We start from the raw sequence: 14096 nt of genomic DNA, 5'->3' as shown, positions 1-14096 counted from the left end.
GTTCAGTAGTTTGGTCCAGTGCAGTTCTTTGGGGAGAAAAAAAAGACAAAAAAACAACCCCAAACCCAAAAAACCTCAACAAAACCCCCCAAATAAAGAATAAAAATACCCACCCCCCCCACAAATAAATAAGTCCAGAATTCTTTGTCCTTTTTTAAGAAGTAACAGGACCTAAAAAGCACCAAATTCATTAAATCTGCAATGACATTCTTCAGGAGGCCCACAAGTCCAGCCATGGAAATCCAGTTAAATGCCAGAAAAAACCATCAATAAATAAATAACTCCCCAATCCCCACCCCCACCCCGTTCCATACTCACATCGACAGCAGCACAAAGGTAATGACTGAAATCATGGGAGGAGGAAGTCCAAGTCTGCCTCCCAGCAATGCCCACAGCATGGCACTGACTCCCCAGCGTCCTGTTCCTCAGTGCCAACCTGACAGCTGCCCTCCATCTCTGCTCAGAAGTGTGATGGGTGCCCGTACTGGCTGGCTCCTTGCTGGGGCTGCTTACCTGGTAGAGAAAGCAGAAGGAGTGTTGGTGCCTCAGGACTGTCCTCTGCAGAGCTGCAGGCAAGTCCCTGTGTGTGCAGCCAATAAAGCACAGGCTCACAGGATGTCAGGGGTTGGAAAGGACCTCTGGAGATCATCCAGTCCAACCCCCCTGCCAGAGCAGGATCATAGAATCCAGCACAGGTCACACAGGAACACATCCAGATGGGGCTTGAAAGGCTCCAGAGAAGGAGACTCCACAACCTCTCTGGGCAGCCTGTTCCAGTGCTCTGGGACCCTCCCAGTGAAGAAGTTCCTCCTCATGTGGAGGTGGAACATCCTGTGCTGCAGTTTCTATCCATTGCTCCTTGTCCTATCCCTGGGTGCAACTGAGCAGAGCCTGTCCCCTCCCTCTTGACCCCCAGCCCTCAGCTATTGATAGACATTGATCAGATCCCCTCTCAGCCTTCTCCTCTCCAGACTAACCAGCCCCAGGGCTCTCAGACTCTCCTCCCCAGGCAGTGCTCCAGGCCCTTCAGCATCCTTACAGCCCTCCCTTGGACTCTCTCCAGCAGATCCCTGTCCCTCTTGAACTGGGGAGCCCAGAACTGGATGCAATATTCCAGGTGAGGTCTCCCCAGTGCAGAACAGGGGGGGAGGAGAACCTCCCTGGATCTGCTGGCCACACTCCTCTGAATGCATCCCAGGGTCCCACTGGCCTTCTTAGCCACCAGGGCACATTGCTGTGCCATGCAGATTTATCCACTCCACCCACCAGAGGTGGTCAGCTCCTCAGGGGCTTTGCTGCAGCAGAATTTAAGGGGCCTACAGGAAAGCTGGGGAGGGACTTCTTAGGGTGTCAGGGAGTGATAGGACTGAGGGGGATGGAGCAAAACTGGAAGTGGGGAGATTCAGATTGGATGTCAGGAAGAAATTCTTCCCCATGAGGGTGGTGAGAGACTGGCACAGGTTGCCCAGGGAGGTGGTGGAAGCCTCATCCCTGGAGGTTTTTGTAGCCAGGCTGGATGTGGCTGTGAGCAACCTGATCCAGTGTGAGGTGTCCCTGCCCATGGCAGGGGGGTTGGAACTAGATGGTCCCTTCCAAGCCTGACAATTCTATGATTGTATGAACTCTAGAAGTGAGGGGAGAAAACATGCAGCCAACTGTGCCCAAGTCCTGTTGGTGCTTCAGGCTTCTCTGGAGACCAACAGCAATCACTAACAGCAGGATTTGGGGAGTGCCTCACTGCTGGGATGGGTCAGCCACTGTCAGTGGGTCAGTGATGTGTACATACAACAGGCAGCACACCTCCAGAAGGGCAGTTCCACTCTCCTGCATGCATGCAGGTGGTCAGGGACACCCACACAGACACTCACTACAGAGCCGCTTCTGCAGCTGCCTGACCAGCTGGGCTGGGCACTGGGGAAGGGAATTGGGAATCCTCTCAGTCTCAATCTCCCCTGTTCCGGTGCCTCCCCACCCTCACTGTCAAGAATTTCTTCCTCCTCTCAGTCTCAATCTCCCCTGTTCCAGTGCCTCCCAACCCTCACTTGTCAAGAATTTCTTCCTCATCCCCAGTCTCAATCTGCCCTCTTCCAGCTTCAAGCCATTGCCTCTCACCCCTCCACTACAAGCTCAACAGAACATCAAGCTCAGTTTAAACCCCCTCTCTCTCAAATCAAGCTTTAGCCCTCCAAAGAGGGCTGGCAGCAGAACCCTGTGCTGCTGCCAGCCAGGAGGGTGCCAGGGCTCACCTCGGGGCGTAGGCAGCAGTCTGCTGCAGGAGGTACCCTCCGGGCTGCATCTGCTGCAGCTGCTCCATCAGTGAGGGGCTGGGGTGGGCTGCAGGGTAGGTCCTGGGGGTGTAGCTGGGGGGCAGCACCAGGGCCCCATGCTGCTGCTGCAAAGGCAGGGGGTGCTGTACGTGGTGTAGCCATGGGGCAGGCTCTGGAGGAGAGGACAGGAGAGACAACACCACCTGGGCTGCAGCAGGGCGACACAAAGGGCATCACATGAGGGTTTAGCTTGGGAGAGACCTCTGAGATCATCAAGCCCAATTGTAACCCCAGCAACTGCCAGGGCATCACTGAACCATGGGCCTCAGCACCATGTCCACACAGCTTTGAAACCCCTCCAGGGATGGGGACTCCACCACTGCCCTGGGCAGCCTGGGCTAGGCCTGGACAACTCTTTCCATGAAGAAATTGTTCCTCATGTCCAACATAAACCTGCCCTGGTACAACGTGAGGCCATTTCTTCTTGTCCTATCACTTGTTCCTTGGGAGAAGAGACAAACCCCCATCTGGCTCCAACCTCTCAGTAGTAGAGAGCCAGAAGGTTTCCCTTTAGCCTCCTTTTCTCCAAGCTTGAACAATCTCAGTCCCTGCAGCTGCTCCTTACATGACTTGTGCCCTGGGCCCTTCACCAGCTTCTTTGCATTTATAAAAGAAAGAGGTGGCCTTCAGCAAAGAGCCAAAGCCTGGACCCACCTGTGAGTCCCCCAGGCTGGTTGTACCCTGCTTCTGTTTCTGGATTCAGGCAGCTGCACACACAGCAGGATGCAATCAGCACCAGGCCACTCTTCCCCGAGAGGCACTGAGTGAGAGCAGGGCTCAGCTCCACCTCTTCTCTTTGTTTCCCTCCCCAAAATCCCAAGCACCAGAAGGACCATGCCATAAGAAAGAGTCACTGCTATCACTCTCCCACCAAATCCTGGCCAAATGCCAGGTATAAGCTGCAGGACTCTTGCCCTCACCAGCAACACCATCAGGAAAAACTGGGAAGTGACCACATTAAAAACATTCCCAAGCCACAGCACAGGGAGACCAGAAGCATCCTCGAAGGAGGCCTAGGGAACACCCAGAGGGCATGTCCCAAGCAGAGAAAACAGGCTGGGAGGTGAAGGAGCTCTCCAAGAGCATTTCCATGCAGGTGTTCCAGGAGCAGTGTGGTACCTGTGCTTGCTCCAACCCTGGGAGCTGTGACTGGGGGTGAACTTGGGGAGAGAAAATAGCAGCTTGGTCCATCAGCTGACCCTGAAAGACACAGCACCCATCAGACACAGCCTCCACACACGCCCAGCAGGCCCTCAGCTGCACACAACCCCCACCATGTTGTGCCCTAAAGCCATGGAGGTGCCTGACCATTTGTTTCAGGACAGCAGCTTGTTGGTTACCTGGGCCCCAGCCTCAACGTTCTGCTCACACAGCATCAGCTCCAGAGCAGCCTGGCTGCAGCCATGCTCTGAAGCCAGCTCAGGCTCCCAAGGGTGTTGCACCACAGCCTGCTGTGGTCTGGCACACAGTAGCTGTGCTCAGCACACATGCTGGAAGGAAAAGCAGCTGCTTCTGGAGATCAGGAGTGTCTGTGTGTGGAACCGGACCTGCTGGAGTTTGAACTGGGGAGGGCAGTGCTGTGCCTCTGCTGCTGAAAACTTCTGAGGTGCAGCAGGGAACATGAATATCACAAAGCAGCAGGGAACACAAATATCATAAAGCAGCAAAGGTGAAAGCTGGTTTTGTGGAACATGGGAAAACCAGAAGGGGCTAGGAGACTAAATGAAGCTCCCAGGCAGCTCTGGTGCAGCCATACCTGGGGAGTTGTTGCAGCTGCAGTACCAAGCTGGCTCTCCACCCCCTGAACCAACCTGGGGTGAGCAGCCCTGATGGAAGCTGTACCTTGGTGTAGCTCTGCAGCCTTGAGCCTGGGACAAACCTGCTGGAGCAGCTGTGACTGTGCCTGCTGCCTGAGGAGCTGCTGTTGCTGTTCTTGCTGCAGGAGCTTCATCTGCAGCAGCTGCTGCTGGGGGGTGACTGCATGGACGGAGGGGGGCTGCAGCACGGTGCCCAAGTGCCACTGCAGCAGGTTGCAGAGGGCTTGCTTGGTGTGGAATGGGACAAAGGAGCCTGCTGCATCCAGCCTGGAGCCACCTGGAAAACACCCACAGGATCTGCTCTCTGCCCTCCAGAAGGGCACTGCCCCAATAGAACACCCACAGGATCTGCTCTCTGCCCTCCAGAAGGGCACTGCCCCAATAGAACACCCACAGGATCTGCTCTCTGCCCTCCAGAAGGGCACTGCCCCACAGAACACCCACAGGATCTGCTCTCTGCCCTCCAGAAGGGCACTGCCCCAATAGAACACCCACAGGATCTGCTCTCTGCCCTCCAGAAGGGCACTGCCCCAATAGAACACCCACAGGATCTGCTCTCTGCTCTCCAGAAGGGCACTGCCCCAAGGAACACCCACAGGATCTGCTCTCTGCCCTCCAGAAGGGCACTGCCCCAATAGAACACCCACAGGATCTGCTCTCTGCCCTCCAGAAGGGCACTGCCCCACAGAACACTCACAGGATCTGGTCTCTGCCCTCCAGAAGGGCACTGCCCCAATAGAACACCCACAGGATCTGCTCTCTGCCCTCCAGAAGGGCACTGCCCCACAGAACACTCACAGGATCTGCTCTCTGCCCTCCAGAAGGGCACTGCCCCACAGAACACCCACAGGATCTGCTCTCTGCCCTCCAGAAGGGCACTGCCCCACAGAACACTCACAGGATCTGGTCTCTGCCCTCCAGAAGGGCACTGCCCCAATAGAACACCCACAGGATCTGCTCTCTGCCCTCCAGAAGGGCACTGCCCCACAGAACACCCACAGGATCTGCTCTCTGCCCTCCAGAAGGGCACTGCCCCACAGAACACCCACAGGATCTGCTCTCTGCCCTCCAGAAGGGCACTGCCCCACAGAACACTCACAGGATCTGGTCTCTGCCCTCCAGAAGGGCACTGCCCCACAGAACACCCACAGGATCTGCTCTCTGCCCTCCAGAAGGGCACTGCCCCACAGAACACCCACAGGATCTGCTCTCTGCCCTCCAGAAGGGCACTGCCCCACAGAACACTCACAGGATCTGGTCTCTGCCCTCCAGAAGGGCACTGCCCCAATAGAACACCCACAGGATCTGCTCTCTGCCCTCCAGAAGGGCACTGCCCCAATAGAACACCCACAGGATCTGCTCTCTGCCCTCCAGAAGGGCACTGCCCCACAGAACACCCACAGGATCTGCTCTCTGCCCTCCAGAAGGGCACTGCCCCACAGAACACCCACAGGATCTGCTCTCTGCCCTCCAGAAGGGCACTGCCCCACAGAACACCCACAGGATCTGCTCTCTGCCCTCCAGAAGGGCACTGCCCCACAGAACACCCACAGGATCTGCTCTCTGCCCTCCAGAAGGGCACTGCCCCACAGAACACTCACAGGATCTGCTCTCTGCCCTCCAGAAGGGCACTGCCCCAATAGAACACCCACAGGATCTGCTCTCTGCCCTCCAGAAGGGCACTGCCCCACAGAACACCCACAGGATCTGCTCTCTGCCCTCCAGAAGGGCACTGCCCCACAGAACACTCACAGGATCTGCTCTCTGCCCTCCAGAAGGGCACTGCCCCACAGAACACCCACAGGATCTGCTCTCTGCCCTCCAGAAGGGCACTGCCCCACAGAACACCCACAGGATCTGCTCTCTGCCCTCCAGAAGGGCACTGCCCCAATAGAACACCCACAGGATCTGCTCTCTGCCCTCCAGAAGGGCACTGCCCCACAGAACACCCACAGGATCTGCTCTCTGCCCTCCAGAAGGGCACTGCCCCAATAGAACACCCACAGGATCTGCTCTCTGCCCTCCAGAAGGGCACTGCCCCACAGAACACCCACAGGATCTGCTCTCTGCCCTCCAGAAGGGCACTGCCCCAGTTCATCAGCTCCTCTTTGGTGAGCTCCACAGTGACAATGACAAACATCTCTGTCAAGGCAAGATCCCACATGCCATAGCTGTGCAGGGGTTGTCCTGCTGTGCCATGGCTGTGTGCAGGAGCTGTCCTGCTGTGCCATGGCTGTGTGCAGGAGTTGTCCTGCTGTGCCATGGCTGTGTGCAGGAGCTGTCCTGCTGTGCCATACCTGTGTGCAGGAGCTGTCCTGCTGTGCCATAGCTGTGTGCAGGAGCTGTCCTGCTGTGCCATAGCTGTGCAGGGGTTGTCCTGCTGTGCCATGGCTGTGTGCAGGAGCTGTCCTGCTGTGCCATAGCTGTGTGCAGGAGCTGTCCTGCTGTGCCATGGCTGTGTGCAGGAGTTGTCCTGCTGTGCCATAGCTGTGTGCAGGAGTTGTCCTGCAGTGCCATAGCTGTGTGCAGGAGCTGTCCTGCTGTGCCATGGCTGTGTGCAGGAGCTGTCCTGCTGTGCCATGGCTGTGTGCAGGAGCTGTCCTGCTGTGCCATGGCTGTGTGCAGGAGTTGTCCTGCTGTGCCATAGCTGTGTGCAGGAGTTGTCCTGCTGTGCCATAGCTGTGTGCAGGAGTTGTCCTGCTGTGCCATGGCTGTGTGCAGGAGTTGTCCTGCTGTGCCATGGCTGGCCCTGCTGTGCCATAGCTGTGTGCAGGAGCTGTCCTGCTGTGCCATGGCTGTGTGCAGGACCTGTCCTGCTGTGCCATAGCTGTGTGCAGGAGCTGTCCTGCAGTGCCATAGCTGTGTGCAGGAGCTGTCCTGCTGTGCCATAGCTGTGTGCAGGAGTTGTCCTGCTGTGCCATAGCTGTGTGCAGGAGTTGTCCTGCAGTGCCATAGCTGTGTGCAGGAGTTGTCCTGCTGTGCCATAGCTGTGTGCAGGAGTTGTCCTGCTGTGCCATAGCTGTGTGCAGGAGTTGTCCTGCTGTGCCATAGCTGTGTGCAGGAGTTGTCCTGCAGTGCCATAGCTGTGTGCAGGACCTGTCCTGCTGTGCCATAGCTGTGTGCAGGAGTTGTCCTGCTGTGCCATGGCTGTGTGCAGGAGTTGTCCTGCTGTGCCATGGCTGGCCCTGCTGTGCCATAGCTGTGTGCAGGAGTTGTCCTGCAGTGCCATAGCTGTGTGCAGGAGCTGTCCTGCTGTGCCATGGCTGTGTGCAGGAGTTGTCCTGCTGTGCCATGGCTGTGTGCAGGAGTTGTCCTGCTGTGCCATAGCTGTGTGCAGGAGTTGTCCTGCAGTGCCATAGCTGTGTGCAGGAGCTGTCCTGCTGTGCCATAGCTGTGTGCAGGAGTTGTCCTGCTGTGCCATGGCTGTGTGCAGGAGCTGTCCTGCTGTGCCATAGCTGTGTGCAGGAGCTGTCCTGCTGTGCCATGGCTGTGTGCAGGAGCTGTCCTGCTGTGCCATGGCTGTGTGCAGGAGTTGTCCTGCTGTGCCATGGCTGTGTGCAGGAGCTGTCCTGCTGTGCCATGGCTGGCCCTGCTGTGCCATAGCTGTGTGCAGGAGCTGTCCTGCTGTGCCATGGCTGGCCCTGCTGTGCCATAGCTGTGTGCAGGAGCTGTCCTGCTGTGCCATGGCTGGCCCTGCTGTGCCATAGCTGTGTGCAGGAGCTGTCCTGCTGTGCCATGGCTGGCCCTGCTGTGCCATAGCTGTGTGCAGGGGCTGGCCCTGCCTGAAGAAGCTGGGCTGTGGTGGCTGGCTGCCCCAGGACGCTGTAGCCCCAGAGGGCAGGCTGAGGATGGGGCAGCATCAGGGAGGAGAGTAGGTGGGAGGCAGTCTGTAGAGGCTGCTCTGGGGGTATTCCTGAGAATGCAGAGCAGAAGGCAGAGTTAGTGACATTCAGACCTTACTGACTCATAAATAATGCCAACTTCCCTAGTGAATTATTAAAGGGCAGGGACAGTTCCCATTGTGGACTGCAAGGCTGTAAAACCCAGGTGAAGTCTGAGGCTGCCCACAGGTAGTTAACACTAACAGCTCCACCCACACAGCACCACTCCTGCCTCACCAGGGAGAGCAGAGGGACAGCTTCCTCTAGCAGGATATGTAACAGGAGCAACTTCACTGAAACAGAATCATGGCATCAGTGGGGCTTGAAAGGACCTTTAAGATCTCCAGTCTGACCATCCTCTAACTCAGCCAAGCCTAGGGCTAACCCATGGCCCTCAGCACCACAGCTCTGCCTCTCTGAAACACCTCCAGGGATGGGCATTCAGCCACCTCCCTGGCCAGCCTGTGCCAGTCTTTGAGAACCCTTTCAGTGAAGAAGTTTCTTCTGCTGTCCAACCTCAACCTCCCCTGGGGCAACTTGAGGCCATTTCCTTTCACCCTGTCAATTGTTACATCAGAAAAGGCAGAAAAGGATCTTAAAAGCACAGCTGAAAATGCAACAGATGGGCAAACCAGCTGGATGCTGACAGGGTACACAACCACATCTACCACACATATACCTACATGGGTAGCAGTGTGAAGAGGACCTAACTGTACAGAACATAATCAAGAGGACCTAATTGCACAAAGTCTCCTTCTCTGGAGACTTTCAAGACCCATCTGGATGTGTTCCTATGTGACCTGTGCTGGATTCTATGGTCCTGCTCTGGCAGGGGGGTTGGACTTGATCTTTGGAGGTCCCTTCCAACCCCTAACATCCTGTGGCTGCTCCTGGAAACACACCTCATTAGTTGGGTCATGGCAGGCACAAATTTCAAACCTTTGCTCTAAGTGATTCTTCAACTGACACCCTGAAATCCAACAAAAACTCAGCAGCCAGAACAAACTGCACAAAAGCTTAGCTATGTGCAAGAGCCTCTTTCAGGCTGGGGTCCAGCTGAGGGGCATCACAGAACACAGAATCATAGAATCAGTCAGGGTTGGAAGGGACCACAAGGATCATCCAGTTCCAGCCCCCCTGCCATGGGCAGGGACACCTCACACTACATCAGGCTGGACAGATCCTCATCCAGCCTGGCCTTGAACACCTCCAGGGATGAGGCTTCCACCACCTCCCTGGGCAACCCATTCCAGGCTCTCACCACTCTCATGGGGAAGAATTTCTTCCTCACATCCAGCCTGAATCTCCCCAATTCCAGCTTTATTCCATTCCCCCTCAGTCCTGTCACTACCTGAGATCCTAAAAAGTCCCTCCCCAGCTTTCTTGTAGGCCCCTTCAGACACTGGAAGGCCACAAGAAGGTCTCCTTGGAGCCTTCTCTTCTCCAGACTGAACAGCCCCAACTCTTTCAGTCTGTCCTCATAGCAGAGCAGCTCCAGCCCTCTGCTCATCCTGGTGGCCCTTCTCTGGACACCTTCCAGCATGTCCAGATCCCTCTTGTAACAGAGGCTCCAGAACTGGATGCAGTACTCCAGGTGTGGTCTCAGCAGAGCTGAGCAGAGAGGGAGAATCACCTCCCTTGACCTGCTGGCCACACTTCTCCTGATGCAGCCCAGGCTCTGCTTGGCTCTCTGGGCTGCAAGTGCTCACTGCTGGCTCCTGCTGAGCTTCTCATCCCCCAGCACCCTCAAGTCCCTCTCCTCAGGGCTGCTCTCCAGCCAGTCCCTGTCCAGCCTGGATTTGTGCTTGGGATTGCCTCGACCCAGCTGCAGGACCTTGCCCTTAGTCTTGCTGAACCTCATGAGGTTGGCTTGTGCCCACCTCAGGCACTTCAGTGAGGCATTCCCAGTGCTGTTTGGGGCACCAGCTACTTACATCAGCCCTTGAGCTTAACTTTGACTTCCTCTTCCTGCCCTTTGTCTTCTTCTCATCATCCATGGCATGTTTGCCTTGGTCACAGAGCTCTCCTAACTTTCTTTCTGGTTCCTGAGACACAGGTGTGCTGGGCTTCCTCCTCCTCCTCCTCATCTTCTGGAGGAAGGGGCAAGGGCTCGAGGCAGTAAGTCCTTGACTTGGGCTTGGGGTGTGTGTGTTGGAGGAGGAGGTGCTGCTGCTCCTCGTACTTTATCACCTTCCTGTCGACACCAACGGAACCAAACCACGCCCAGGAGAGAGGAGCAGGAGTTCTGTGACCTTCAAATAAATCCCAAGGGAACACCTTTTGTTTTGTGGAAACCTGAAGACCCTGTTTTAGAAGAGAAGTGCAGTGAGTACCTGAAGAAGGCTGACACAGCTTGCTTTGGGGCAGTGGTATCTGAGTCTGAAAAAATCCAGTAAGGGCTTTCTTCCCTTCCACAAAAGGTACCAAAGGCATCCTGTGGGATTTGAACCTTTCTCCTGCTGCTGCTGAAGTAATTATCATAGATAGAATGGCCTGGGCTGGAAGAGACCTCAGAGATCATCTAAGGGGACTTGTTGTGACAGGACAAGGGCTGATGGTTTCAAACTAAAAGAGAGGAGATTTAGATAGAAGGATGACTTTTTTTACACTGAGGGTGGTGAGACCCTGGCCCAGGTTGCCCAGAGAGGTGGGAGATGCTCCATCTCTGGAACCACTGTAGGGATAGAGCATCTGGGGCTCTGAGCAACCTGCTCTAGCTGTAGATGTTCCTGCTGACTGCAGGGTACTGGACTAGATGAGCCTGAGAGGTCCCTTCCCACACAAACCAGTCTGTGACCTGTGAGACTATCTGCAAGTCCCAGTGAGAAGGCAGTCTCCAGGCAGGGCTGGGTGGAATTGCTGCAGGTGCTGCTGCAGGGGCAGTGATGCCAGTGCATGGTCCAAGCCCCACAAAGCTGCTCAGAGCCCTCCAGCTGGGGTTTGACACAGGGTTTGCATCTACAGAATTAACCAGGTTGGAGAAGAACTTTGAGATCATCAAGTCCACCCAACATCACCCAATCAACTAAACCACAGCACTAAGTGCCTCATCCAGGCTTATTTTAAACACTTCCAGGGGTGGTGACTCCACCACCTCCCTGGGCAGCACATTCCAATGGTAAATCTCTTTCTGTGAAGAATTTCTTCCTAACATCCAATCTAAACCTCCCCTGGTGCAGCTTGAGACTGTGTCCTCTTGTTCTGTTGCTGCTTGCCTGAGAGATGAGACCAACCCCCACCTGGCTACAACCTCCCTTCAGGTACTTGTAGATGGCAATAAGGTCTCCCCTGAGCCTCCCCTTCTTCAGGCTAAACACACCCAGCTCCCTCAGCCTCTTCTCCGAGGGCTTGTGCTCCAGACCCCCCACCAGCCTTGTTGCCCTTCTCTGGACACATTCTCCCTGAGCCCAGTCCTGGTTTCACACTCTGCTCGAGAGCTTTCACTCAGACCATGCAACCCAAAGCTGGTCAAGAGTATCTGGGACAGAAACACAGTTGACACCCAGCTGGTTTGGAAGGTGTTGACAAGCCCAGCATTGCTCTCCTTTGGCATCACTGCTCTTAGACAGCAAGGTGTAAGACCACCTTGCCATGGTCAGGCTCTGGTGATGGCTGAGTGTAAGGAAGCTGCTCTGGCACCGCGGGCGGTTGTGTAGACACACACACACGGCTGCCCCTGTGAGCTTCCAAAACTCAGGGGCAAACCCAACTGGAAGCAAGCCCTTCCCCTTGCCTGCTTCTTGTCAATGGCGTCAAAGCCCGCGATCTTGTTCCCCTTGGTGTCGATGAGGGAGCCCATGGGCTCGCAGGTGTGCTTGGGCAGGGGCAGCAGCTGCCGCACCCTGGCGATGCTCTCCGACCGCTTGTCCCCGAGCTCCTTCTGCAGAGCAAACAGCGAACAGCAGCAAGTCAGAGAGCAAGGGGGAGGGAGGAGAGCACCGCCCTGCTCTCACCAGCAGGGCACGGCCCTCTCTGATGGAACACCTCCTCCTGCTCTCCCTGAACTCACTGCGAGTTCTGCAGTTTCTGGTTTGTTTTCTTTTTTCTTTTTTTTTTTTTTTAAGTTCTCTTTGCTTCTCTTGGTTAAGCAGAAGCTGGAAAATACCCAGCCCCAATGCAGGGTCTCAAAGAGGAAGAGAATTAACTGAAGTGTCTTGCAGAGCAAGTTTAATTTTAATCAATGTGGCAGTTTTAGGCTGTGTCTAGGGAAATTTTCCACAGATCTTGAATAGAAAGTAGTAGAAGGTAAATAAATTACCACTGGATGTGGCCCTGGGCAGCCTGATCTAGTTGGAGGTGTCCCTGCTGCCCGCGGGGGCGTTGGACAAGGTGATCTCTGAAGGTCCCTTCCAACCCCACGCCATCTGTGGCTCTGTGGCTGTGCTTCTCTGTAACACTTTTAGAATAGCAGATGTCTCCGCTCTCAGAAAGGAACAAACACTTCCCCATGCTGCCTGCCTGGCACTGCTCCCTTGGGCACGCACTGCCCTGTGCCCCGCAGCACACGCGCCAGCCTACTGGCACACAGGGTGCTGGTGGCTCTGTGCTGGTTTTACCTGATTCACTTGGGTCTGCAGAGATGCCAGGAGCCCTTCCTGCTGCTCATCCTGTCCCTTAAGGCAAGTGAGTACCAGTGAGAGGAAAGGCTGCTGGCTCAGGAGAGACATGCTTCAAGAGAGGCAAACAGAAGGCAATTAGTGAGGTTATTTTGATACTTCCCATCCCTCCTTGCTCCCTTCCTTGTTTTGTCTGCCCGTTTTCCTGGCAAGGGGCAGTGCCCACATCTCTGTCTGTGTCTGGGTTCAGTAAATTAAAGCCTTGCCAGGGGAATTCAAAGCACATCAGAGGGCAGAGCAGCAGCCAGTGTAAATGCACACCAGCGCTGGGAACCCACCTTGCTCTGGGCATTGTACAACCTGCACACTTGAGGCCTGACTCAGGAACAGAACACATCACTTTAAGGCTGCTTTGATCAACCAGGGCTATAATTTCAGTGGAGATTAGGCAGCTGAAGCTTCTAATCCCTGTGAGTGGTCTGAAGTGAATCCCAGTTCAGTTTGCCCTCCAAGCACTGAGTGACAGCTGCCTGAACTGCACTGAAATTCTAGCAGGGCTCAGCTGGGAGTAAACTGAGCTGCTGCTGCTTTAGCTGGTTGGAAGAGAGATGCCACAGCCATGCAAAGGCTTCCCCTTCGGGTAATTCATCTTCTTTAGATCAATCTGTATCCATTATAAACACAAAATTGAGACAAACTGAAAGAAAAATGAAGTATGTGTGAAGCAGAAGTTTAAAACGTCAGCCAAGGGATTTGAGTCACAGCCCATGCAACAATTGCTGCAGTTTCAGCTAGGTGGGCTCCTTGAAAACTGCATGCACACACCACAAATATATAAACCCTCATACTCCTGGGTGTTCTTTGCAGTGGTTATTTGCTCTGTGTGTGGTATCCAAAGTCATTGCTCTCCTAACTCCAAGATAAAGCACCAAAAACCTAGGCACTGAGGGAGAGCATTTGCTAAAGGAAAGGCAATCACCATTCAGTCACTAAACATGTGCTTGGAAAGTTAAAGAAGAGCTCAAGCCTAATTCCCAACAGGAATTCAGTGACACTTCATGACAGTTAGGGGGATCTCCATGGCAAGAGAAGTGGCCAGAGGAGGGCATAGACAAGCACTCTAACTGCTCACTTAAATCTCTACCATTTCCCACCAGCATGCTGCAAGGTTAGCCACTGTTTAGATCAGCAGAGTGCTCAAGCATCTCTATTGTTGCCTTTGCAATATTATCCAACAAGCTGTTCACGTCAACCACAGCCCCAGAATCCTACAGTAAAACATAAGTACACTAGCACATTCCTGGTAGGGTGGCCTACCAACTAGGTCAACATTTAACAGACTTTTTTTTTTTTTTTTTTTTTTGCATTAAATGTTTCAGGGAAGAAGAGTTTGCAAAAGGGAAATACAGGCTCCTTCATGAACTGCCTGATCATCAGCTGCAGCTCCAGCCAGGACTGCTGCAGAGTCCATTGGTCTAAATTCTGGGCAAGGATTACACAGGGATAAACACAAGT

The 14096-nt window shown here is 54.7% G+C and overlaps 1 protein-coding gene across 1 annotated transcript in view; it reads right to left on the bottom strand.

Annotated features, from left to right (window-relative positions):
* Positions 1-509: 509 nt before the first annotated feature.
* Positions 510-14096, bottom strand: part of MED12L (mediator complex subunit 12L) — a 124702-nt gene continuing 111115 nt past the window's right edge. Inside the window, 14 exon segments of the mRNA XM_054385766.1 lie at positions 510-513; positions 2247-2403; positions 2406-2439; positions 3447-3527; positions 4207-4426; positions 7913-8009; positions 8012-8057; positions 9960-10094; positions 10096-10329; positions 11759-11905; positions 12582-12693; positions 12920-12956; positions 13759-13849; positions 13989-14063. Of these exon segments, the coding sequence (XP_054241741.1) occupies positions 510-513; positions 2247-2403; positions 2406-2439; positions 3447-3527; positions 4207-4426; positions 7913-8009; positions 8012-8057; positions 9960-10094; positions 10096-10329; positions 11759-11905; positions 12582-12693; positions 12920-12956; positions 13759-13849; positions 13989-14063 (1470 nt within the window).

Source organism: Indicator indicator, chromosome 13, assembly GCF_027791375.1.
Source record: "Indicator indicator isolate 239-I01 chromosome 13, UM_Iind_1.1, whole genome shotgun sequence".
Classification (NCBI taxonomy): domain Eukaryota; kingdom Metazoa; phylum Chordata; class Aves; order Piciformes; family Indicatoridae; genus Indicator; species Indicator indicator.
This window is presented reverse-complemented; position numbering and strand designations above follow the sequence as displayed.